Below are 25,129 nucleotides of genomic sequence, written 5' to 3' on the forward strand. Positions count from 1 at the left end.
TATGGATAGAAACTCAAGTCCTTCCATCGAGTTAAAAAAACAACTTATAACCAGGCACAGTGGCTCACGCTTGTAATCCCAGCACTTTGGAAGGTCGAGGTGGGCGGATCACGAGGTCAGGAGTTCAAGACTTGCTGACCAATATAATGAAACCCCATCTCTCCTAAAAATGCAAATAATTAGCTGGGCATGGTGGCTCACACCTGTAGTCCCAGCTACTCGGGAGGCTGAGGAAGGAGAATCGCTTGAACCTGGGAGGTGGAGATTGCAGTGTGCCAAGATCGTGCCACTGCACTTCAGCCTGGGCAACAGAGTGAGACTCCATCTCAAAAAAATCCAAAACAACAAAAAAACTTGTAAAATAGTATAAATGTTTCTGTTGCAACTATATATTGGTAGCACCTCATCTAAAAAGTTGCTGGCAGTATTTACTACAAGCAGCGTGTAGGTATATCTCATGACCCAGCAGTTTTACTCCTAGGGATATACACTACAGAAATGCATGCGTGTGTTCACTAAAAGATGTCTACAAGTATAGTCATAGCCCAAATCAAAAGCTACCTGAATGTCCATTCAATGGTAGAATGGAAAAATAAACTGTGGTATATTCACAACGAGTTAGTGAAATGAGAATCAGAAAACTGCAACCACACATAATAATGAGAACATCTCTCACAAACATCATGCTGAAAGAGTGCAGACACACAAAAGAGTAGAAGCTCAAAACAGGCAAAACAAATCTGGAACCTTAGAAGTCAGGTTGGTGGTTTGTGTTTGCAGGGTTTTAACTAGAAGGGACATGAGGGAGGCTTCCGAGATGTCTAAATGTTCTGACATTTTTGCTAAGTGCTGATTACATGTTCAATTTGTGAAATTGTTCAATTTGTGAGAAAACATCCAGCTGGACACATGATCCTTGCCTGAAACTGAACACTTACAATTTATGCATAAAATAAAATCTCATTGCAAGACATTTGATATTTTTTCAGTTTATTTTTGATTATATTTGGAGGCCAATGTTACATGATAGCTTCAAACCAACCATTGTACATTAACCAAATTTTACACAAGCTATTTGAAAAAAGATCTAAAAATGTGCTTAGTTATTGGTATTATATAACATTTACCAAGCACCAAGAGTGTGCTGAGATCTGTACAGAACAAACATAGAAAAGACACAGTCCCTGCCTTCAAGAATATCCATTCCTTCAGGATCTTGCACATAAAATTTCACCTGACATTCCACACTCTTTTATTCATAAGGCAAAAATAAGGAAGTTCGTTGCATTTCTCATTGTTACTTAATAAATACTGAATACCCTTTTCCCCAATTCTACCAATGATTACTCGTATCTTTGCCTTTAAATACAAATTTCCATAGTACAATATACAGCATATACTGATTTGGTATTCACACAATTGACCACAATATTCTTGCAGGTTGGTTATAATATGAAGCATGTTGAATTTCAACATTCACAAATTTTTATACCGCTTAACAGAATCGTTTACTGTTGGCAGAGCGTCTTCTGTTTTGTTTTTTCTATTTCAAAAACAACAACAACCACAAATGTGATGCCACTGCTCTTATCTTGATAACTTGTAAACAAAAACAGCACTGCCTTGATTCCAATAAGGGCATCGGAACTATGGCACAATTATTCAGAACAGTGATTTTTAGCACATCTATTAAACTAGCCTTGCAGATACCAATCACATAGTTGCATGCCTTAAAATACTAACAATTTATGATCAGCTAATGGATGATATAAGTATGACTTACTTTACTGTATTTCAGTTTAATGAAGGGGATACTGGTTATAAAATGCCTGAAAAAGATGAGAGGAGAAATATTTTTTGCTCTTCTGCAAGGCTGTGTTCAGAACAAATTTAGATTAGAAGATGAAATGATTATGAATTTGATCATTGGCTAAGGACATTTGATTTCAAAATAATCTCTTAAATAATAATATTTTATTATTTTTAAAATGCAGGAAAAATGAAGTGAATTTTGATAATGTTGTAATTTTAGACTCAGATGCAAGAAATGATCCTTTATGTAAAAATGCGAGAGTATGGTGGAAGATGGTACCCAATACAGCAGACAGGCCAGTCCATATGTCACCTGTGGGGAGCTCACTGTGACAGGAGGGGATGGGCAAAGATTAGAGGGATGGACAGACATTTCCCTCCTAGCCCGGTTCTGTCTTGCTCATTCTGCAAACTGAGGGAATAGAGGAGATAGGGTGAGTCTGGGGGTTGGGGAAAGAAGGCTGGGGTGAGCTTGGGGTCAATGGCAAGAAAGGCTCCAGCTGTGAACTTCACCTTCTATAGATCTCAAGACCCCAAGCATCCAAGAGCTCCAAGCCATGGTAATGATTCATAACCTCAACATCAGACCTGGTATTATCAGGCTGAGGATGACCCCGGTCCGGAGAAAACCACCTTACGTTTGGCCTCCATTGTCTAATTTCCTGGGTCAGTACCAAGTCTGGATGTGTTTGTTATGTGACAACAACGTTGAGTTGAATTTTAAAGCTACTCAGAGCTACTCTGGACTTAGAGCAAGACTGAATTCCTCTGACTACCTCTCCAGCTATGGAAAGCATAGAATAAAATTCTACAGAATCCTTTCATTTCCAAGTCTGAGGTGTGCCTTACAGTCATGCCCTCCCAAGGTAGCTAGGCACATACCCACATGGGGTCCATTAGGAATAGATTCACCCAAGGGCAGTGGCAAAACTGGTTTGGTCCAGCCCCTGAGATCCCACCTGTCAAATGGAAGAGTTGGGGTGGATTTGACTAGATTTTTCCTATGTTGGGTAAGTACGTCTCCACTCTACTGCAAATTCAGAGTAAGAGGTTGGGAGCTACTGATCTCTGATACTCTGACACTTAACCTGTGATAAAGAGGAGAATAATGGGATTAGAATGCGGTGTAGAGTCCTACTGGTTGAGGGATGCGGTGGAAAGGCAATGCCCAGAGTGGTAACCTAGTAGTCTCTTTGGGGTGAAACAAGCAACCTTATGTAATATGCCCAGTTGAAAACAGAGCACCAAAGACTATAATTCTGATGGCAATAACATATATATATATATATATATAATTTTTTTCATTTTCAATTATAAATCCTCAGTTTTCCAGTCACTGAAATTGGAAATCCATCCATACATAAGCATGATAATACAAATGGAGAGCATGAAAACCTTTAAAAATAAAGGTTCACTACAGATGAAAACATTCATCTCTCACTTGTTAACATCATAAAATTAACTGTCTGCTCCTTAAGGGTGAACAACAGAATTAGGCACAGCAAGATAAGCGTTATTTGGGATTTTTTTAAATGGATGCTGGACTCCTATTGCTTTAAAAATTGAAATGCTCTCACACCTCTTATTTAGAAATTTATTATATCATCCAGAGTGATTACACTTGCTACCAAAATCTATTTATGTCCCACCTTGTTATAAAAAAAATACAAGGGAGCTAGTTTCTGTCAATCCTTTTTTCTTTAACCTGTGACAAGATAGAATCAGATGCTGATAAGGATTCTTTCTGTTCCATTATTGTCAAAACACCATTCAGCAGGTGGAGACAGATCAAAATTCAGGTGAAATTACAACAGCTTCTTTTACATTAAAGAAACCTTGCTCTAAGTTATTTAACGGAGAAGACAATAAATGAAAATCAGGTATTTAGATATAGATAAGTGGTTAAATAGATAATATTTTTGCACTGCTGCTAAGTATTCAAAACTCTGGAGTAGGTGTTGTGGTAACTGAGAAAACCCCAGTGCCTTCTTTATTGTTATATTATTGAACAAGCTTTCAAAATCATTTTAAAGCCATTGAAATGGCTGACATTAGTGGTGCATGAAAACCATGGTTTACAGATAGAATGCCAAAGTTTAGCCATTGTCTCTACTCTTCAAGGCACAAGGAGAAGTTCCAGACTCTTCAACTCATGTATGAGAGGCAGAGCCTCTGGTATACCAGGAGATAGAAAATTAAGGAATACAGCCATACACCAAAAGCAAGAACAGGAGATCTTTGGAGTGGCCATGATTTTCAAAGACTGACCTTACATCATTAGCAAGCAGCTCCCCTGCACTTTGGACTGAGGACAGGAAGGTCTCCTGGCCTGAATACCTTGGCCCATCATGCAGTCTGAACACTTCATTCCACACCTGAGTTGGTAGTCCAGCTCCTTCTTACCCCAGGCACAAGGAAGAAGGTCCAGAACGTTTCCATGAAGATCTGCAGTGATGCAGACATTCTGTCGTGTTGATGGCAAAAGGGCAAGAATGAAAGTCAGTAGCCCTTGATACAAGTCGACAGAGAAGGAATTCCCTTTAGGGACATGCACCCTGTTATTTCACCAGCAATGGTCTAAGAGCATTATGGAAAAGAGAACTCACCCTCTTTTCTTCTTATGTTGCTATTTCCCTTAGTTTCTTCTAAAGAGACATGTATTAAATATCTTCTGCATAACTTATTCCCCACCATTAAACGTCATCAAAATGGAAGGAACCCAATTAATCTTTCTCTCTTTTTTTGGCTTGGGATAGTCAATTTGTATTTACTGGTAGTTCATTACATTCTTTTGGTAGGAAAAGATATTGCACTTCTAAAAATGCATCGAGTGTAATTGAGTCAAAGCTAATAGGTAGGTAGATTTCTCACTAGAATGTGTATTTTCTAAAAACCACCTTATTCAACATTTGTGAAAAAGCTTCCATGATTTAATCTCTATCTCAACAGACTGTTGCCTTACTGCTGCAAGATTCTAAAATACAGACAAGACATCAGTAGTCATAAGCCACATGTAGGTTGCATTCTCAGCTCATGATTTCATTGTGCAGATGGGCACGACAATCACGAGGATGACTGTGCATGCCGCGGCAGCGATCAGAGCAGCTATCTTGCAGACCTTGGCTCGTCTGAATTCGGCTTCTTTACGCTTTAGTAATGAATCGTAGCCTGGAGTATAAATGTCTTCCATCCAGTACTCTAAGTTGTTTGGGTTTAAAGATTCTTGTGTCTAAAAGCGAAGAGAAGACGTTAGAAATACGGTGAATATCTGAAATCAGGTCAAAGATGTCCTGACAGTCATCACTCCTGAAGCACTTACGTTGTCTGTAGCTGGGAGTTACAGACTGTGTGGTAGAGCGCTGCCCCACCAGCCCCAGGCCTGAGGCGGACTACCATGGGCTCATCCCATGTATCAGATTGCATGAACCCCTCCCTCATGCTGGTTTTGACACCGAGAAACGTAAGGGTCTTTATCTGCAAGCAAGCAAAATGGGGCTGAGACGAGCAAGACTCTGAACTTCAAGGGCATGCAACCAAGAACAGGCTGGCCCCACTGCCAGGGAAACGAGGAAAGTCACTGAAAAACGCTTTCTTCCAACAGGCTCGAAGAACAGATCTGCTTGAAACAAGGCCATGATAGCACTCTGAGTCAGTTCTTCTTTCTCAGATAAAGCTTCTACTGAAAAATCAAAGGCACCTCTAAGATGAGCAGTTCAAACAAAACACAAAATGTTTCAATCTCAAACATTTGTCTGAGCAGATTATGATGCTGGTCAAAGTCAAGGTCTACTGACCCCACAGCAGACCGTTCTCACCCCAGACCTGCCTTGGCAGTGGTTCCAGACTTGGGGCAGCTTCCCCAAAGAAAGAGCCCCCACTGACATTTGTCTCCTGATCGCTCCAAGATTAATCAACTATCATTGGAGAAATACCGTATTTAACCTCTATTGCCCATGAATCCACGTTGACAGTTATAATCTATTTCCATGAAGAAAGGCAGTGTTCTCATTTTAAGGCAAGCATTTAATAATATGAGGGTCTCATAAAAGCAACAACACATTGCAATTCCAAGTGAGGTCATTTAAATCTTTGAAGTGCAAACAAAATATCCATTTTGAAGATTTTCTTAGATTGTCTAATGCTCATAAATACAGGCACATTAAAAATTATTCATACACATACAAATACAGGCTCAGAAAACAAACCCTTCAAAGTTTTAAAAAACTTCGCTGTACCATTTATTGGTAGAACAGTGATGATTCTCATGCATGCTGGTAATTCTCTGCCTGACCTTCTAGATTCATTCTCTGTTTTTTTAAATCTTGCCCTGTGACCCTAAAAATATAATCTACATGGATACATCATGGGGGCTCCCCTGCCTTCAAGCTCCACTAGGGGTTCAGGCAGTGAAGACATAGAGAAAGGGAGGTTGAGGTACTCATTCCCCCAGCTCCCTCCCAGTGGGGCTGTCGTTTGGCGGGAGCCCAGCTCCTATCAGACACCCGCTCTCAGACCTATAGGTCTCAGTGGGTTTCAGCAACAGCCCCTTTCCCTTGGCCCTTCAGATTCAAGGGTGGCAATAGCCTCCTGCTGGTGCTGGTCTCTGGGTGCTTTACCAGCTATTGTAAAGAGTCCCCTCCTTAGTTATCCCTTGGAGTATGCCACGTGCCTGGTGCCAGGACACTAACGACTCACAGGCCCTGCCCCCCTCAGGCTTTACTGTCTGCCTATTACTCACAATCGTCTAGCATGGGGCTATGCATACTATGACCTGCGGGCCATATCTGACCTGCCACCTGTCTTGGTACAGCCCTTGAACTAAATGTGATTTTTTTCATTTTTAAATGGTTGAAAGGAAATCAAAAGAATAAGATTTTATGACATGTGAACATTATATGACATGCAAATCTCAGTGTCCAAAGATCAAGATTTATGGGAACAGAGCCACACCCATTTGTTTCCAAACTGTCTATAGCTGCTTGCGCACTACAGAGGCAGAGTTGAGCATTTGTGAGAGATTTCAAGGCCCACAAGGCCTAAGGGATTTACTGTCTGGTCCTTTAAAGAGAAAGGTCAGAGAACAGCCCTGTTCTAGGACGTGCTTATGCAACACCGCACAATGGAAAGAGAAGGGGATCTGAGCATCACAGAAAACCTTCCGGTCCCTTCCCTCGCTGAGGCTTCGTGTTTACATACTGCTGTTGAATTTTCCAAGTTCTATGGAAAGGTGGAAAGTGGTCTTGGACACTCAGGGCACCCAAAACAGAAACCAGGACACTCTGAATGTGGTAAAAGTCCTTACAGTGCAGGGTTCTCTGTCCAACCCTTCAGCCTTTGCAAGATTGCAAGAAACTCCTGCATTTCCACTGCTGCCTGGCCCTGACGGCTAGACTGCCTCCTCCTGCTTGAGCCACCAAAGCTCTGCCTGCCACAGGATGTTGGGGCCAATCTGCTGTCCCTGGCATGAAAACCCTTCAGCAGCTTCGTAGGCACTCAAGAGAGATGGACCCAAGATGGGCATATTTTGCTGGAGGACTGGTCTGCAGAAGGGGGCAATGTGCCTCTAGAGCCCGGGTGCTGGTGGAGGCTCAGACATGCCCTGGCACTGAAAGTCTGGCACATGCATATTCTGGGTGAAACAACCTGCTCCTCTTCTCCGCCATCCCAGGGCCGACCCAGAAGGCAAACACCGTGTAAGTGACACATCAGATTTCGTGCTTTATTCCCTCCAGCTCAGACAGAAGGACATTGGCTTCCTTTTCGTAGCTATCTACACTTTATTATGGGCTGGGATTCAGTGTGTGAAATAAAGTATTTTTAATTAGTTTTTTCGATAACTGTAAGCTGTGATGGCACCAAGTAGAAGAGAGATAATACTGAGGTTTCAAGGGGTGCAGGGAGTGCGTGCAGTTACTAATTAGTCCTGGTAAATGTTGGAAAGAACAAGCCTGCACCTTTGCCTACGCCCTCAAGCAGACACAACTGAAGGCAGATGTATATCTTGGCCCAACGGGACTCTAAAAAGATTGTCCAGAAGCCAACCCTGCCCTAAGACTGCGCCTGAGACTCTGCAAAGAGATGAAAACAAAAGAGATGGCGCCTGCTGCCTTCAGCAAGCCCTCAATGTTGGCTGTGTTTCACTATAAACACCCTCACACGGCGATCGAACTCTCTTCTTCCTCATATTTTATGCAACTGGATTCTCTCTCTCCTTTACATTTTCAAGTAATGTCACCTAAAGCTCTGTAACCCAAATGGCTATTTTTAATTTTTATAATTTTATCTTTATGCTCATAAAAATATTGGTACACTAAAAGCTCACATATCTGTAGGGGCAAAATCTTCCCACTCCATCCCTGCAAACTTTACAGAGATGTTTCCCAGTCTGTGACTCACTGAATGAATGACTCAAGGTCATCCAGTGATACTGGTGATATATCGATTATTCCGTCAGTTGAGCCATTCACACCTCCAGGTCCTTTCTGACCCACCAGCTGCTCTTGGTATTCTAATTCCCACAAATGGAGGGGTAACACCCACGGCAGAGCTGCACAGGACCCACCTGAGGGAGAAGCAAATCCCTGTCCAGCCTCTTTGCCAGCAGGAAGGCGACAGAAGAGGGATTGGCCTGAAGGGTCAAGGGGTATGCAGTGCAAGTGGGTATGTAACATGCATGAGGTGAGAGGGGTGAGGAGGGGATCAGGGCTGCTCCTGATGCACCCACAGACCTCACTGTCAGCATCTGGCCAGAGTGGCCCCTCCCCATAATTGCTGTCATTTAGGGCCCAAGATAAACAAATGTCATGGCAATTATTATTTTTCTTTGTAACATAAAACTCCACTAAACTCTTAATAGAAAAACGAAATAGCAAGGAAGTTGCAGAAGAGAAAGAACATGAGACCCATTGCCAGACGGTCCAGTATGAATTTCGACTTGTCTGACCTGGGGCAAATTATCAACCTTCCCGGGGCTTCAGTTTCCTCATTTGTAAACGGAAGATGGTTATAGCAATTCCTGCCTCACAGGCCACTGTGCCTGGAACTGAGAGACTGCTTTTAAAAAGCGCCATGCAAAGTTGATTGATTTCATCATCATCGACCAGCCCCCACAGGCCTTCTTTTTCAGTGCCTACCTGATGCCAGGTGCTTCAAATATATTGTTTTCAATTCTTACAATGACTCACAGCTCGATATTATTAGGTCCTTTTAACAGGTGGAGGGACTGAACCTCAATCAGATGCAGTGAATGCCTCAGGTCACACAGCGAAGGAGCCCTGGATGAAAACGCAGTGCTGCCAGAATGCAGGCTTCTCTCTCCACCGCACTGCACCTCCCACAGCCCTCTGTTTTAGAGCAAGGCCATTTCAGGGAAGCCTTGCCATACTGATCTCCGCAGGCAGCTCTCACCAACTGTGCTTCAAGAACATGGGCATTCTGGGGCCTGCACGGAACTGGCACCCCAATGCTATGGCCTCGCTGCCCACAAAGCTAAGGGCACAGGTGGGAACGGGGTGCTTTCTTTGCTCCTGTGGTGATCTGGAGACACAGATCGACACAGCGTGAATGGAACCAGGCAGAGCTGCCCACCAAAATAAAAGTGTGGCCCAAACCCAGCCCTGCCTGTGGGTGAACAAGAAACATGCCCTCCAGCCACAACTGCATTCACAGAGCTTCCAGGGATGGCTCTTACCTGGGGCGGCTCCGTATGGAAACATAATCCATAGCTGGGCTCCCACAAATATGCTTATCCCACGTGCTACATATGGAAGGAGAAATCAGCTTGTATTTCATTAAACAGTTTGGCTCAGGTCTTGTGAGCAAATATTAGAATCTGCACTTGGTACACAGTCATAAATGCATCATTAGCAAATCAGATGGCCGATTAAAAAAAAGACATAAATCAAGCATTCCTACTGCTAAATGTTTATGGTAAGCAAAACAACAATCCCCTTGTTAAAAGTGTCTTCTACTCTATGATTTATTAAAGTTCTGAATTCTATGCTGGGGGCCCAGGGAGTTGAAGGGTGTGGGGATGGGCTGGGTAATCTAAGCCTTCCATGTCCATTCCTGTATTTGCCAGGGCACAGGTGGGCTTCCCCCAACCCAGGGACAGCGAGAGGCTCACCTGAAGGTCCAGGGCTGTCAGCTTGCCCTTGTCACCCGCATTCCGTGCATACTCCTCAATGGTCCAAGAAGGTTGGCCTCACTTCACCTCGGCCAGCTCGGTCAGCCACATGTCAGTATACAGAGGGTTGCTCTTCATGTGGGCTTTGAGGGATGCAGGGTAGGGGTGAGGGCTGAACACCTGCTCCACCAGGAAGCCGTCTTTGGGCTGCTTGGGCAGTCGGTGCTGTGGGGGGATGTCGTACTGTCTGTCTGCCTGCAAAGGGGCACAAAGAAGTCCAGACAGGTGGCACAGATGCCCTTGGATTTCACAGTGCAACTGAGCAACCAGCAGCTTTCAGTCACAAGCCCTGTAGACATCCAGCTAGCAAACTGCAGTTACTTCCAAGCAAATAGAAAGTATGAAAGCATAGCCACATTGGGGGAAACTCTAGGAAAAGCTTATGATCGTAATGTGACTAATATAAATTAACATGTCTATGCCAGGAAGAGGTTATTTAATGTAAACTTTACGCCATCACTACCAGTATGAATCCCCATCGTACAGGTAGGAAAAGGGTGCCCCAACTCAGTAACCTGCCCCAGGGCGGGCAGCTAGCAAAGGATGGAGCTAAGATTTCAACTGATCCTCTGGCTTCAGAGAGTCTTTGTTTACTGATATTAATGCCCCCTCTTTCTTTTGGCATTTTGCATGGGATAGGGATGAGTAAAGGAACTTGCTAAAAACCTTGATGCTACACTACCTCTTTGGAAGGAAGAAGCCGATGCAGAAAGCATGTATTGGGAGCCACTAGTGATTTTCCCAGGCAGCAGATGGACCCCTGTCAGAGGGGATGTGGCCTTCAGGATAAGAGGGCGGTCTGGGCAGCAGTGTGGACATAGGAAGGTGGCTAAACAGGTGGCAATAATTTATATTCTCCATCCTTGAAGTGCAAGCCGAGAGTTTCTGCTCTCAGTACACCTGTTGTAAGACTCGGTGAGTGCTCCTTTCTGTGACCTCTTAGGACTGTGTCCACCTTTCAGCCAGCACTTGTGCCTTTGAATTATAACTGCCTGTTTGCCCATCTGGCTCCTCTGTTAAAGTATGAGTTCCTTGAAGGCAAGGGATTGTTTTGTTCGCCTTTTGAGTCACCTCTCCAGCAAAGTAATACCATCAAGTAGAAGACACTCCATGAATAGTCATCGAAAAGTCAGAGGCCAATCATAGGAAGCCATGTATTATGTAACAGAGAGTAAGTAAGTTGTGTATCTTAGTAACAGCAAGAGAAAAAGGAAAAAAGAATATTAGCAGTCAATGTGTGTGTACAGAAGGAAGAGAAGGAGAATGTTTAGGTGTGATGAGAGTTGTGCAAGAACGTGGTGGGCACAGGTGTGTGTGTGAGTGTGGCTCATATGCTTGTGTAGGGGCTAGAAGCACACGTGCTGTGTGTGTGTGAGAGTGTGTGGCTCATATGCTTGTGTAGGGACTAGAGGCACACGTGGTGTGTGTATGTTGTGACTGTGTGGCTCATATGCTTGTGTAGGGACTAGAGGCACACGTGGTGTGTGTATGTTGTGACTGTGTGGCTCATATGCTTGTGTAGGGACTAGAGGCACACGTGGTGTGTGTATGTTGTGACTGTGTGGCTCATATGCTTGTGTAGGGACTAGAGGCACACGTGGTGTGTGTATGTTGTGACTGTGTGGCTCATATGCTTGTGTAGGGACTAGAGGCACACGTGGTGTGTGTATGTTGTGACTGTGTGGCTCATATGCTTGTGTAGGGACTAGAGGCACACGTGGTGTGTGTATGTTGTGACTGTGTGGCTCATATGCTTGTGTAGGGACTAGAAGCACACGTGGTGTGTGTGTGTGGATCATATACTTGCATAGGATCTGGAAGCACACGTGGTGTGTGTGTGTGAGTGTGTAGATCATATGCTTACATAAGGACTGGAAGCACATGCCCACCTACCAGCAAATCCAACCCATTGGCTCTTACCCAAACAGAGTATAACATTTGGCTATTCCCGACCATCTAGAGCACAGACACTGACACAGAGAACACAGGATAAATCCACACAAGGAAATTAGTTTTCCTCTTATTTTCTAAGTCATCGAAGCCAAGTATCTTCTAAGAGACTTCACTGGTTTTGTCTATTCTGCTCATCACCACCACCCAACACTCAGAGCGCTCCTATCACATGCAGGGTCTGCACCAAGCTGGGAGGAGGGCAATGGCAGTAATAATGACTCCGACGGCAGCCACGGCAGGCACAATTGCAGTTAACCAAGGGCTCACTATGTGTCCACCACTCTGCTCAGCGCTAGGCATGCATTGTCTTCATTTCATCTTCTTATTAAAATTATGAGCTTGTAACTATGATTATCACTAGTATGGATGTGGAAACTCAGGTCAGAGAGGTTAAGAGACTAACCTAATGTCACACAGCTGGTAAATGGTAGAGCCAGGATTTGAAACTGTTTCCACTTCTAAGATGGAAAGTTTCATGGCTGCCCATGCCTGTTCCTATCACTGAGTTTGTGTTCTCACTGGGCAGTCAATATATATACGTAATATGTCTTTTCAATAAAAGCTTGCATCCACAAAGTCTGAAGGAACAGGACTAAAGTCTGCAGATCAAAGACCAGCAATAAGCTCTAGAAAAGCTTACAGAGACTTACGACATAAGGGGCCTCGAGGGGAAGGAGTGTAAGACTTAGATCAGTACCGGGGAGGTGGACCAGGCAGTCTTGGTGGAGGATTCAGGAGAAGAAAATTTGACAGTGGAATAGGGCCTGGCCATCCTCGGTGCTCAATTAATGTTTACTTAATGGGTGACCAAATGCATGCACCTGGCTATTTTGAGGAAAAACAGGAAGACTCATCAAGGTAGAGCAGAGTCCAGTGAGTCAAGGTATACCAGAGCCTTCTAGTTGAGGAAAAGTACATGAAATTCACAGGGTCATGAAGCCTTGGCTAAGATGTTTGCAACTCTTTACTGAGGCAAAAAAGAGTCAGAGAAGAGTGGGGAACAGGGGCCCTGAGCAACTACAGAGAGTGGCATTTCTGAAAAGTGAAAGCCGCAGCAGTCTGTGAGATGAGGCGGGAGGCGGAGACTGTGGAGAACGTGCTCAAGCATCCCAGATAGCGGAAGAGCCTTGACTCTGGTAGAGGTGTGAATGGAAAAGAAGGCAGAGTTGCAAGAGACAGGACGAAAGGCACATCCGCAGGGTCTGGCAGCTACGCTGGGCAAAGCGGGCTGAAGAGGGGACCAGAGGGGCTTCTTCACTTCAGAGGATTGCTAAGATGCTGACCCCCATCCTTACCCCTCCCAGAATGGAAACAGTGAGAGGGAACACCGATTTTAAAGGAACAGAAAAGCCTGCTTTGGGAACTGTTGATTTTGACATGTAGGCAAGACATTTAGGGGAAGCTGGCCTTCAGCAGTTTCACATGTGCGATCGCAGCTTCAAAGGCAGGCAGGGTCTGGTCACTGCCATGGGAATCACCACCCCAAAGCTGGTGAGAGCCACAAGCGAGGAAGCAGAAATGAGGTTGCAGAAGGAGACAAAATAGAGGGCACATGCCCAGCATCAGCAACTTTGTGTCAGGCATGTCGAGTGGATCTGACTCAAGCTGTGACTGTTCATTCCTGCTGGCTTTGTGAAGCTTCCTCATTGGATAGAGGTGGGGCATGGCAGGTGCAGTTTACCCTGGCATTTCTACAGAAGCACCTAACCATCTGAGTTCTCTGAATGGCCACTTTTCAATGACATCTGAAACCCAAAGCACCAGAAACCTGGCAAGACGCTGGCAGCTGAGACAGTGACAATAGAATCCGAGAAGAGGACTGGGTCTGGGCATCTTGTGCCCAGCTTCATGGCACATACCAGACTCTGGCCAACACCACACACCGTAGGCTGCTCCAGAAGGGCAGAGCGGTAACCAGCAGACACCAGAGGTTTCTTTAAAATCAGAAAATAAAGTGGCTTATTTTATTCCCTTTCCCACACTTTGGACCCTGAAAACTTCCTTAGAGCCCAGTTTTCCAAGCTTTTCCTTCTCAGCACCATTTGAGGATCTCAGCCTCCTCCCTGGCTTTGAGCGTCTGTAGCCCACAACTTTGTCTTTCTCTGACAGCACATTCCTTGGAGACCTCAGGAGCAGGGCCTTGTCTGTCCGTTGACCTTTTAGAAGCAGGGCCTGGAATGCACACAAGCCACACTCAAGTTGTATCACCTTGGCCAGAAAGGGGTCACTGTAACCCACTTAGAATGAACAGGATCAGTCACAGGTCCCACAGAAACAAATCATCTTGACTGCAGGGGGTGAGAGAAAGAACAGATTCGAGTGGTGCGCCCTGATTCCAGGACTGACAAGGTGGAGCCTGCCATACTTATGCAAAAGTACTGCACTCACATGAAAGAGCCTCCAACAGACAGTGTACAGAAAAAAACTGAACAGGAAAGAAAGACACCAGATCAAAAGTTGCCATCTTGGTGTGTTGGAACTATGAATGATTTTATTTATTTATTTATTTATTTATTTATTTATTTATTTATTTATTTATTTATTTGAGAAGAGACTTGCTCTGTCACCCAGGCTGGAGTGCAACGGTGTGATCTTGGCTCACTGCAACCTCTGCTCTCCCAGGTTCAAGCGATTCTCCTGTCTCAGCCTCCCGAGTAGCTGGAACTACACGTGCCTGCCACCACACCCAGCTAATTTTTTCTGTTTTTAGTAGAGGCAGGGTTTCATCATAATGACCAGGCTGGTGTCGAACCCCTGACCTTGTGATCCTATTTATCTTCTTTCCTTCCTAATCATCAATTTATTTTATAATTAAAAAAAACCCCTCCTACTTAAAAAGGAACATCCCATGTGCAATGAAGTCCACGAAAGGGATGTATCCACGAGCACCCTTTCCACTGTTTTCCCTCATTTACCTCGCCTGCATCCTGCATCCTGCTTTCAGAAAGCACAGGAAGATATCCTTGGTGATGCTTGCCTGCTCTGACACATTCCCCTTTCTATGAAAATCTGTTCTCACACCACCTGTCCAATGTATCCCAACCCTACACTCCGCTGTCGGCAACATCGCAGTATGTGCTCCTCCTAGTTGACGACAACCTGGCGGCACACACAACCTGCCTGTGCTGTCCTCTCCATTCCAATGTGAAAAGCCTGCCAAACTTGGAAGGAAAACTGGCACACAGAGGCCTCTTGCCTGTTTAATGCAGTGTTCAAGGCTTTGAAATACACCAGGGCTGTGATGAAGCTGGTGGCCGATGATGTGAACTTAAATTTAAATTACCTCTTTAGATTTCCGATGCCAGTCTTTATTATCTCCTGGGCCCGGGTCTTTTATCTCCTCCTCATTGAGGCCTGCACGGTTGGTATAAGTGATGGTACGCCAGTCTCTGGGTGAGTTGGAGATGCTGGCAATTTTGGACTCTGTGGCACTGTTCTCCTCTGTTAGGGACCTAGAGGACGGCCTGGTGAAGAGGCTTTTCTTTAAGGCCTTGACCCGCAGGCTTTCGCTGTTGCTCCCACTAGCATCAGAGCAGCACCAATCAGGGTTGTTCTCCAGTTTGGGTCCATGGGAGCTACTGTGTGCACGGAACATCCGGGGAGAGGCACTGTCATCAGACGGAGCCTCGCTTGTCAAGGAGTTCAGGTCTATCTGCACATTCACCTTCTCAGGCTGTTGCATTTTCTGGTCTAATTTATTTAGTTTGCCCAAGACCTGGGAGGTTTCCTCACGGACACCTGACAGGGATTCCAGCTTCCGTTCGATTTCGCCGATCCTGAGCACCAGTTTGCACACACTGGTCTTCAGCTCTTCTTCCAAGTGGTGGGTGTTTTCAGGTCGGCTGCTTTTGTCTCCCTTGCTGTTGGGGACCCCATTGGCAATTTTGGTTAAGTTGTGCTCAGGAGAGCTGTCGCAGTCTGACTTATGGAGCTGAGACAAGGACCCTGTGCTGTTGTAGCAGGATGAATGTATCACTCCTGTGGAGCCACTGATGCTCATGTCATCAAAAAATCGGAAAATATCACTGATGTCGTCACTGACAACTTCCGAGTCGTCGTCTGAGTGCTTCATGGCATGCCTGTCACTGTACTTGCCCTGACTGGAGGTGCACAGGTCTTTGCACTTCTTGGGCTCTAGTACATGCTCGGTCTGGGTGCCCACACTGCTGGTGTCTGAGCTGAGCTGCCCGCTGGTGCAGTTAATGCTCTTGTCTTTAAACTTTTTGACTGGTTCATGCTTCTCCAGGTCAACAGGGGATGAGATCTCTTTAGATTTGAGCCCGTTTGGTTTTGCTGCATAAGCAATGGGGAGAATTGGCTGCTGATCATTTGGAACGAGGTAAGTCGGGCGCCTGCCTGAGGCTGGGAAATTGGGAGTCTGGCTACTGGCATTTGGATAGCGCAACTTCTCCTTGGAGGGATTTCTATTGAAAAAGGACCGTTCAAAGTCAGGAACTTCCTCCATGTTCAGGCTCCAGCTTTTGGCTGGCCATGGAGTCTGCTTGCTGGGCCTCCCTGGACAGCACCTGGCTTCCTGGGTCCCCATCACAGGAGTGGGCCCGAAGTATGTAGAGGCTTGAAGGTCATCTAAGCTTTTGTGCTTTGCTCACCTTTTGTCAGGAACAGGGGAATACACCGGGTTCAGGTACTGGCTGTTATAGGGCATTTCAAAGCTGTGGTTAAAGAAGGGTGGCTTGTGGGGTTCCTTTCGACTCTGGGGTTCCCCGTGCTCATTCTCTGCTTTGCTGATGGGGCCAACCATACTGGGGGACACTGCCATCAAGTTGTGAAAATCCTCTTTAAAGATATTCCTTTTCTGGACACAGGACTGGACCACAAATGGCTCCTCATTGGAAATGAAGGTCTCCTTGATGCTCTGGTTGATGGGCAGGGAGTCCTGGTCTGAAATTGACTCATTTTCAATGTTCATGGGAAAGTAGGTCCTCTGCATCTCACAGGGCTGAGGGCTGGTCACAGAGTAAGGGGCCAGCGCCTGCAGCCTGTCCAGGGAAGCAGCCCTGTGTTTCACCTCTTTGCTAACTCCCAACAGGAAGTTAGGCTCAGAGGCAGGGACAAACTGCGGGCAGTCCTTGCAGTCTATCTTCCGGCACTTGGATGACTGCCTGGTGGGGTAGCCCCGGCTGAAAGATCTCTCACTCAGCTCGCAGTTCAGGGGCTCACACTCTGCTGCATTGCAGACCTCTGTGTCTGACCTGCATGAGTCAAAGGATGCCTCCTTCTTGCACACCTGCTGGCGGCCCATAGGCAGCTTCTCCTTGGCGGCCCCGCCATCCATTTGGATCAGGTTGAATATCGTCACTATATCTGCTGCCACCATAATTTTCTTGGATTGCTGGTTATTCACAATGCATTTCTTCTTGTCTTTGAACAGCGTGGCTGGAAAATTGGGATCGAGACAGGCCGTGTAGAAGAGCATGCTTCTCAGTTTGGCAAGCTGCGACAGATCGAACCGGGCACAGAGAGATTTGCACAGATCCTGATAAGAAATGGTATTTTGCTTGCTGTCCAGTTCCTCCAAGATCTTCACCAAGAAGAGGGAAGTTTCCTGACTGGTCCCCATGATTTATAACTTGAAAAGCTTGCTGATTACACTGAAACTTCAGGTCAGGTCTACGGTGGCAATACTGAGAAAAAGAGGAGGAAAAGAGGATTATAAACACCAGTGGAGTTTGAAGCCAAGCTTCTTACAAACTATATAAAGAAATACAAAGGAAAACATTTTAATGATTAAAAATGCATTAAGGGCAGTAAAAATATTCATAACATTCAACTTAGTAAATCCCTTCCCAGGAATCTACCTTAATGATTGATGACAATCATTATGCTTAAAGATATTCACTGTGATGGCACTTATAATAATAAAAAAGCAAAACATCTTAAATATCCAAATAGCAGAATACATAAACATGCTATGATATTCCATGAATTTTTACAAACATTAAAATTATGTTAATGTACATTCTTACAACAGAATACTACTCATCAAGAACAAACTATCAGTACATACAAGGACACAGATGAATCTCAAATGCATTGTGCACGGGTGGAAGAAGCCAGTGGGAAGGCTACATACTTGACTGCGTGATTCCAACTTAATTACATTCTGGAAGACATATCAGTGGTTGCCAAGAGCTGGATATGAGGAGGGAGGTTGACTCAAAGGGGCACAGAGAAGGTTTCCAAAATGATGTAATTGTTCTACATCCTGGTTGTGGTGGTGGTGACTTGACTACATGCATCTCTCAAAACTCACAGGACTCTAAAGTATAAGTTTTCCTTCACATAAGTAATACCTCCATTTAGAAATTAAATAATGAAGACTTTTCATAACAAAACTATGATATAATATTGAGTGAAAAATATGAAAATAAATCTATATAAGATTATAATGATATAAAATTATGCATTCTTGGAAACAAAAATGAAAGAAAATGATGTGCATGAAGATGTCAGTAGTGTTTAAGTTTGGGTTGCAAGTGTGGATGTTTTAATGAGTTGGTAATCTCTCTTCCCTAATACCCTATTATGCAAGTTTTCAAATATACAGCAAAGGGAAAAGAATTTTACAGTGAACACTAATATACCTACCATCTGGATTCTCCATTAATATTATACTTTATTTGCTTTATTGCATATCTATCCATGTATTCATCAAGCTTTCTTATTTTTTTATTCACTTCAGAGTAAATTGCAGACATCTGTACACTTCCTCCAATACTTTATCATACATATCAACCAAGTTCAAGAATGGTTCAGATTTTCTTTTCCTATAAAATGTACGTACAATGAAGTGCACAAATCTTAAGTGTGCGTTGGCTGAAGTTTCAACAGTTACGTATGCCTGTATAGTAACCAAAACCCCTGTAAAGAACTAGAATGTTCCCTTTGCCCCTGAAAGTTCCCTCATGCCCTTTCCTGTTCAACCACTGTTGTTTTTATAGGTTATTTTCTTTATCATTTCCCATCTTTTCTAAAATTCTCACAATGAGCATTTGTTATTTTGTAAGCACCAAACAATCATAAACTTTACTTTGAAATCTGATGAAAACACGACATTAACAGATCTTGGATGGTAAAATTAAAAACACTAAACCAAATATTAAATGGAAGTTCATAAGAGAAGGTGAAGCCCTTCATTGATAAACACAGATGCAGGTTCTAGAACTTACAAAGACACATCAAACTGCACAATGTATTCATTTCCCTGGTGCACACTGCTTAGAAAAGGTATTTTGATAATTGATTTATTGATTTTAAAGTTAGCGCAGTCCACATGTATCCAACCCATTTTCTAGGGGAATAGTATATTTTCTTTGGATTACATTAGCAGCTCGAGGTAATGAGCTTTCTCTCCATCCTGAAGGCAGCCACTCCCAATGGGCTTCTATAAACATTAGCCTGGTCTCTCCATGAATATCTGGAGGGACATGCAGAGACCAGTGGTTTGCATTTTCTTGCATGGAAAAGAAAACCACCTTTGACAGTTCTGCTCCTGCCCAGAACAAGTCACCGTGAAACCCATCCCGCCCCAGCCTTCCAGTCCATCTGATGAAAGCATTCTGTGTCCAAATGTTATGGCTTGTTAAAGGTGGGGACAACCTGTCACACTGGGTCTCAAGTAAATGAATGGGTGTAGATATCAGAGCTCAGGACAAGTGAATGTAATTTTGGGAACAGCAACTACAACCCATGCATATATTTTACAGTTTGGGTGACACAAAGCACTTTCAGGACTTCCAAGCTAATCCTGTGTGTGTCCTACCTTGCACCTTCCAGGAAAACCCAACACTTAGCTTCTCTGGGAAGATTTCTCAACTCTTCTATCCTACTTTGCATGGCAAAGGAAGTCTTAATCGCAGATCAAAAAACCTGTTTGGAAAAGCAAGGCCCAGGGTCTCCTGATGTGAATAAAAGAAGTACAAACAAATATGGTAAGCCTGAGTTATATTTTATCAAATCGGAGATTAGGAGGTCTGTGGCTGGAAAGAGGTGGGTGGACACACGTGCAGCACAGGTGCACGTGATGATCAGTTATCACAGAGAAACTGCACACAGATTTCCTACAATGTGCAAATGAGAACCAGAGAAGAAGAAGAGCAAAGGCAGAGATGAATTGAAAAACCGGATTCCAGGCTCTATAGCAGTGGAACAGGATCCAGCCGCCAGCATGAAGCCCTCGGCAGTCTATTTGACCACACAAAAAACTGTGTAGGGCAGGAAGAGCACCCCCATGTTACAGATAAATAAACTAAGCAACTCAGAGAGGAAGTAACCGTGTAATCCATGAGTTGCCAGGGCTCGGTATTGGGTTAGGGGCCCAAGTGTACTCCAACCCAGGTCTTCTGATGCTGTTGAAGGAGCACTAGGCTCAACTGCATGCCAGGAGGAGGACAAGCACCCAACGCCTACTGACAGAGGTGGATAAGGGTTGGGGAGCCGCTATGGATTCACCACCTGCTATGTTCTGAGGCCTCACATGGTTTCAAGCAACAGCTCAGAGGAGGCGGCATAGACACTCCTCAGTTATTCGGGAGAAATGAGGAAAAGGAAGCCAGAGAAACTACACTGAGAGCGTGACGCATCATAGACTGAACCCAGATCTGGCCAAAGAGCAAGGCAGAAATATCCGCCTGGAATCTGGGAGTTGAGCAAAACCGCCTTGGGACACTATGCATGCATATCCCCACACACACAGCTCCATACTCACACAGCTGCACACTCAGACTCACCCAGACCTGCTCACATGCAGACTCACACACCCACACACACACTCCCACACACAGCTCCATACTTACAAAGCTCCACACACAACTCCACACACAGACTCATCTAGACATGCTCACACACACTCACACACACTCACACAGACTCACTTGCTCACACACACACTCAGGTTCACACAGACACGCTCACATGGACACACACCCAGACACACACACACTCCCACACACAGCTCCACGCTTACACAGCTCCACTCTCAGATTCACACACAGACTCACCCAGACGCTCTCACATAGACTCACACGCACAGCTTCACACAGACACGCTCACACACACTCACCCAGACACACACACTCCCACATACAGCTCCACACTTAGCTCCACACTCACACAACTCCACTCACAGATTCACACACAGACTCACCCAGACATGCTCACACACACATGCTCACACAGCTTCACACTCACAGACATGCTCACACACACCCAGACTCACACACTCACATACCCCACAGCTCCATACTCATCCAGAAATACCCACCCAGCTTCACACTCAGACTCACCCAGACATACACAACTCCACACTCACACAGCTTCACACTCACCCAGACACACACATGCACACACACCCCAACTCTTACCCACAGCTTCACACACACCCCCAGACAGCCACACAGCTTCACACACCCAGACACATTCACTCACACAGCTTCACTCACCCAGACTCACACATTCACAGCTTCCCACTCAGACTCATCCATACACACACCCATACAGCTTCACACACCCAGACACCCTCACACACACACACCCAGACTCACACATGCTCATACCCACCCACACAGCTTCACACTCAGATTCACCCCCACACAATTCCACACTCACACAGCTTCACACTCACCCAGACACACAGCTTCACACTCACCCACACACCCACACAGCTTTGCACTTACACAGACTCACCCAGAGACACACAGTCACAGACTCACCCACACACTCATTCACACAGCTTCACAGTCAGACTCACCCAGCCACACACACCCACACACACACGCACACAGACTCACCCACACTCACATGCAGACACATTCACACAGCTTCACACTCAGACTCACCTAGACACACACCCCCATACATATACAGCTTCACACAGACTCCCCAGACACACACCCACACACAGACTCACCCACTCACAGTCAAATATCTTCACACTCAGACACACTCGCAGCTTAACACACACTCACCCAGAAACACACTTATACAGCTTCACACTCGCACAGCTTCAGACTCATACATACACATACCCAGACACACACAGCTTCATACTCACACAGACTCACACTATACCCAGACATACTTGCACAACTTCACACTCATAGACCTACACACACAATTACATTTATACACATACAACCACACATTCATACACACTCTCAAGCACACACACACATCCACCTACACACAAACAGACCTACACTCACACTCACTTGCACATACTGTCACACTTCTGCACACCAATGCATACACATAATTCACACAAATACTCAAGCTCCCACACATCCATAAACACATTCACACCTCTGCACACACACCTTCACAAACACATATACACCCACATACACAGACTCACTCACACTCTCATGCACATGCTTCTCTCCTGGGTGTCTCTGTCGTCAGGGTTTGAACTTTCTTAAGACCCCAGCACATCTCCATGCATATTTTGGGGGCCAGGCAGCCACCAATCCACCCTCTCTGGCATTTGGGAAGCTCACCCCATGATGCTGCACTTTACCTGCAAACACAGCCGTTGCAGCACCTTCTTCACTCCATCCTGTGTGGGAAAGCTCTGGGAGGACTCCAGGAGGCGAATCACAGGACTTCCATCCCACCTGGCTTCAGAGCTGCTTGCTAAGGAGCAGCCATGGTCAGCCCGGCAGGGAAACTTACGGGAGGAGCCAGTGGGCAGCAGAGATCCGAAAATCATGGGGCCAGACTGGGGCACATCAGCCCCCTAGGGCCCCACTGACTGCCCAGGTCAGCACCGCACCCAGGCCTCCCCTCCCTTGTGAGTCCTGCAGACCCCTCTGCTGGGAGGCCTGCTTCCTTGGCTACCCACACCCTCCTGCAGTCCTGCTCACCCACACCACCTCCTAGAACAGCCCTTCTTCCCCAGGCCCTCAAGAGTCTCCTTTCATGGTTCCCTCCATGGTTCCCGACAGCCGTCCACCTGTGCCTTGGCTAAGGCGCTTGCCACGCAGTTTTCAACCAGGTAAGATTCACCTGGGATGGTTTTAAAACATATTGAGACCTGACCTCCCCTACCTTAGACCAATTAAGTCAGAATTCCTGGGAGGGGTCCAGGTCTTGAGGATTTTTAAAAGCCACTGCGAATTTCTGAACCACGGGCCATTGGATTTGGGGACTGAAAAGCCCCATTTGGTAAGTAGGAGGGAAGAGATTTATGAAAGGTATTGAAGCCTGGTGGTAGAAAGGACAGAGCTCAGACTCCAGCCCTGCCCACTGTGTGACGCTGCATAGGTTACTTTCAGCTCCTACACCCTGCCTCAGTGTTGTCGTCTGTAACAATGGGTTTAATTAACAGCATATGTAAAGCACTTAATAATAAGCCTCTGGTGTGACAGCCATGCAACAAATGGCAGCTGTCACTGATGGGACAGCTGTGGTAATGGGAATGCTCGCAGGCTCAGTGGTTTATGCCTCATAGCACCCTCTGCAGGTTATAAAGAAGTATTTTTTGAAAAATTACTCCATTCTGTACAAAGAGCAAGACATGCCTGCCTAAAGTGAGATTCTGGCCTCTCCAGTTTTCCATTTTCAATTTCTTTAGAGACTTTTAGTTTCTCATTATGGAAAGCTTCATCCTCAACCACATGCTCCAGTGAACCTTCAGTAGACCAATGATTTACTGCCTCTGTCTCAGCTGCACACGACCTCAGAGGGAAAAGACAAGTTGGCTGTGGGGCTCATTATTCAGCTTTTTTTTATAAGGAAGACAGCTCATAAACTGATTCCATGAAAAAGTTCTGAAAGCCAGAGGTTGAAATTTCTCAGAATAAAGGGGGTGCCCTTGTCACCGGCCACTCCAAACTGTGGCACACCCCTCACTATGTGGCTCTCACTTGTGCATCTGCCTCATGTCTCCTTGAAGATTCTGTTGGTGTCCAGCCCTCCTGAAACTTGTTTCTGAGCACCCAGATGTGCATGAGACCGGACTAGGCACAGCCGAGAAAGGTAAAGGTGCTTCCCCAATAGAGCCCACAGTCCCAGAGAAGAAAACACTCTTTAGAGAGGGCTGCATGGGACACAGTGAACTCCAGCCTAAGCCCTTCATTTTATGGCCAAGAAAACTGGGGTCCAGAAGGTAACGTGACTTTTCAAAGACACATGTAGACCTAGTGGCAGAAGTGATCCTAGCACCCAGGGTTCCTGACACCTGTTTTCACACATGCCTGCAAAAATGCCAGTTCTCACTGTCAAGTGCCAGAGGAGCATAAACATGGAGCTAGGAACTGGAGTAAGGGGGAGATGAATTCCAGCCATGGGGAAAAGGTAAAGCTGGCTTCACAGAGGAGGTGCCACGTGTAATGGCCTCAAAGACTACAGAGGAGGAGAGTGTTTGATGGTCTGGAGGAAAGGGAACAAGTAGGTACTCCAGGCAGAGGGTGCAGGGCAGTGGGGAAGAGTCTGTCTGTCTGGTAGGGATGCAAACTAGGAGGCAGAGCTGGACACACAGGTAGAATTTAGATAGGGAGTGCTACAGTTTGAATGCGTCCCTTCAAGATTCAGGTGTTGCCAATATGATTGTTTTAAGAAGTGGGACCTTTAAGACACCCTCCCAGGAATTCTGATTTAATTGGTCTAGGGTAGGGAAGGCCAGGTCTCAATATGTTGTAAAACCATCCCAGGTGATTGTGATGAGGCCATAAGGGCTCCTCTCTCCTCAATGGAATCAATGCCCTTATAAAAGAGGCTTTGTGCAGCATTCTGCTAGCTTGCCCTTTTGCCCTTATGTGAAGATGGAGCAAAAATGCCCTCACCAGATATGTCAGAAACCGGCACCTTGATCTTGGACTTCCCAGCCACCAGAACCATGAGAAGTAAACTTAGGTTCCCTATAAGTTACCCAGTTTCATGTATTCTGTTATAGCAGCATAAACATACTAAGAGAGGGCAGTACACTAAACTCTGAGCTGGGAGTCTGAACTCAATTCTGTAGGAAATAGGAGCTGGGAATTGACAAAAAGGGTGTAGGAGCAGAGTAAGCCTGTGGTTAAGATGAGCACTCCAACCTACAGATGCCCTGATGGGGATCCACATTCTCTCAGCTCCTTTCAAAGCCTCCTCCCCGTACACAGCGAGGGGAAGAACTCCAGGCTCTTCTAATTCCTAATCCATAGGTATTTCCACTAGACAATA

General features: G+C 45.4%; 1 protein-coding gene across 1 annotated transcript; it reads right to left on the reverse strand.

The window, feature by feature from the left end:
• Positions 1-3,284: 3,284 nt before the first annotated feature.
• On the reverse strand, positions 3,285-17,588 carry LOC100411414 (membrane integral NOTCH2 associated receptor 1). The gene is given in 3 exon segments (XM_008998522.6): positions 3,285-5,041; positions 9,938-10,192; positions 15,234-17,588. Coding segments are annotated over 3 exon segments (2,751 nt in total). The 5' UTR covers positions 17,532-17,588; the 3' UTR covers positions 3,285-4,843.
• Between the last annotated feature and the right edge of the window lie 7,541 nt (positions 17,589-25,129).

Source organism: Callithrix jacchus, chromosome 6 (genome assembly GCF_049354715.1).
Source record: "Callithrix jacchus isolate 240 chromosome 6, calJac240_pri, whole genome shotgun sequence".
In the NCBI taxonomy this organism is placed as follows: Eukaryota; Metazoa; Chordata; class Mammalia; order Primates; family Cebidae; genus Callithrix; species Callithrix jacchus.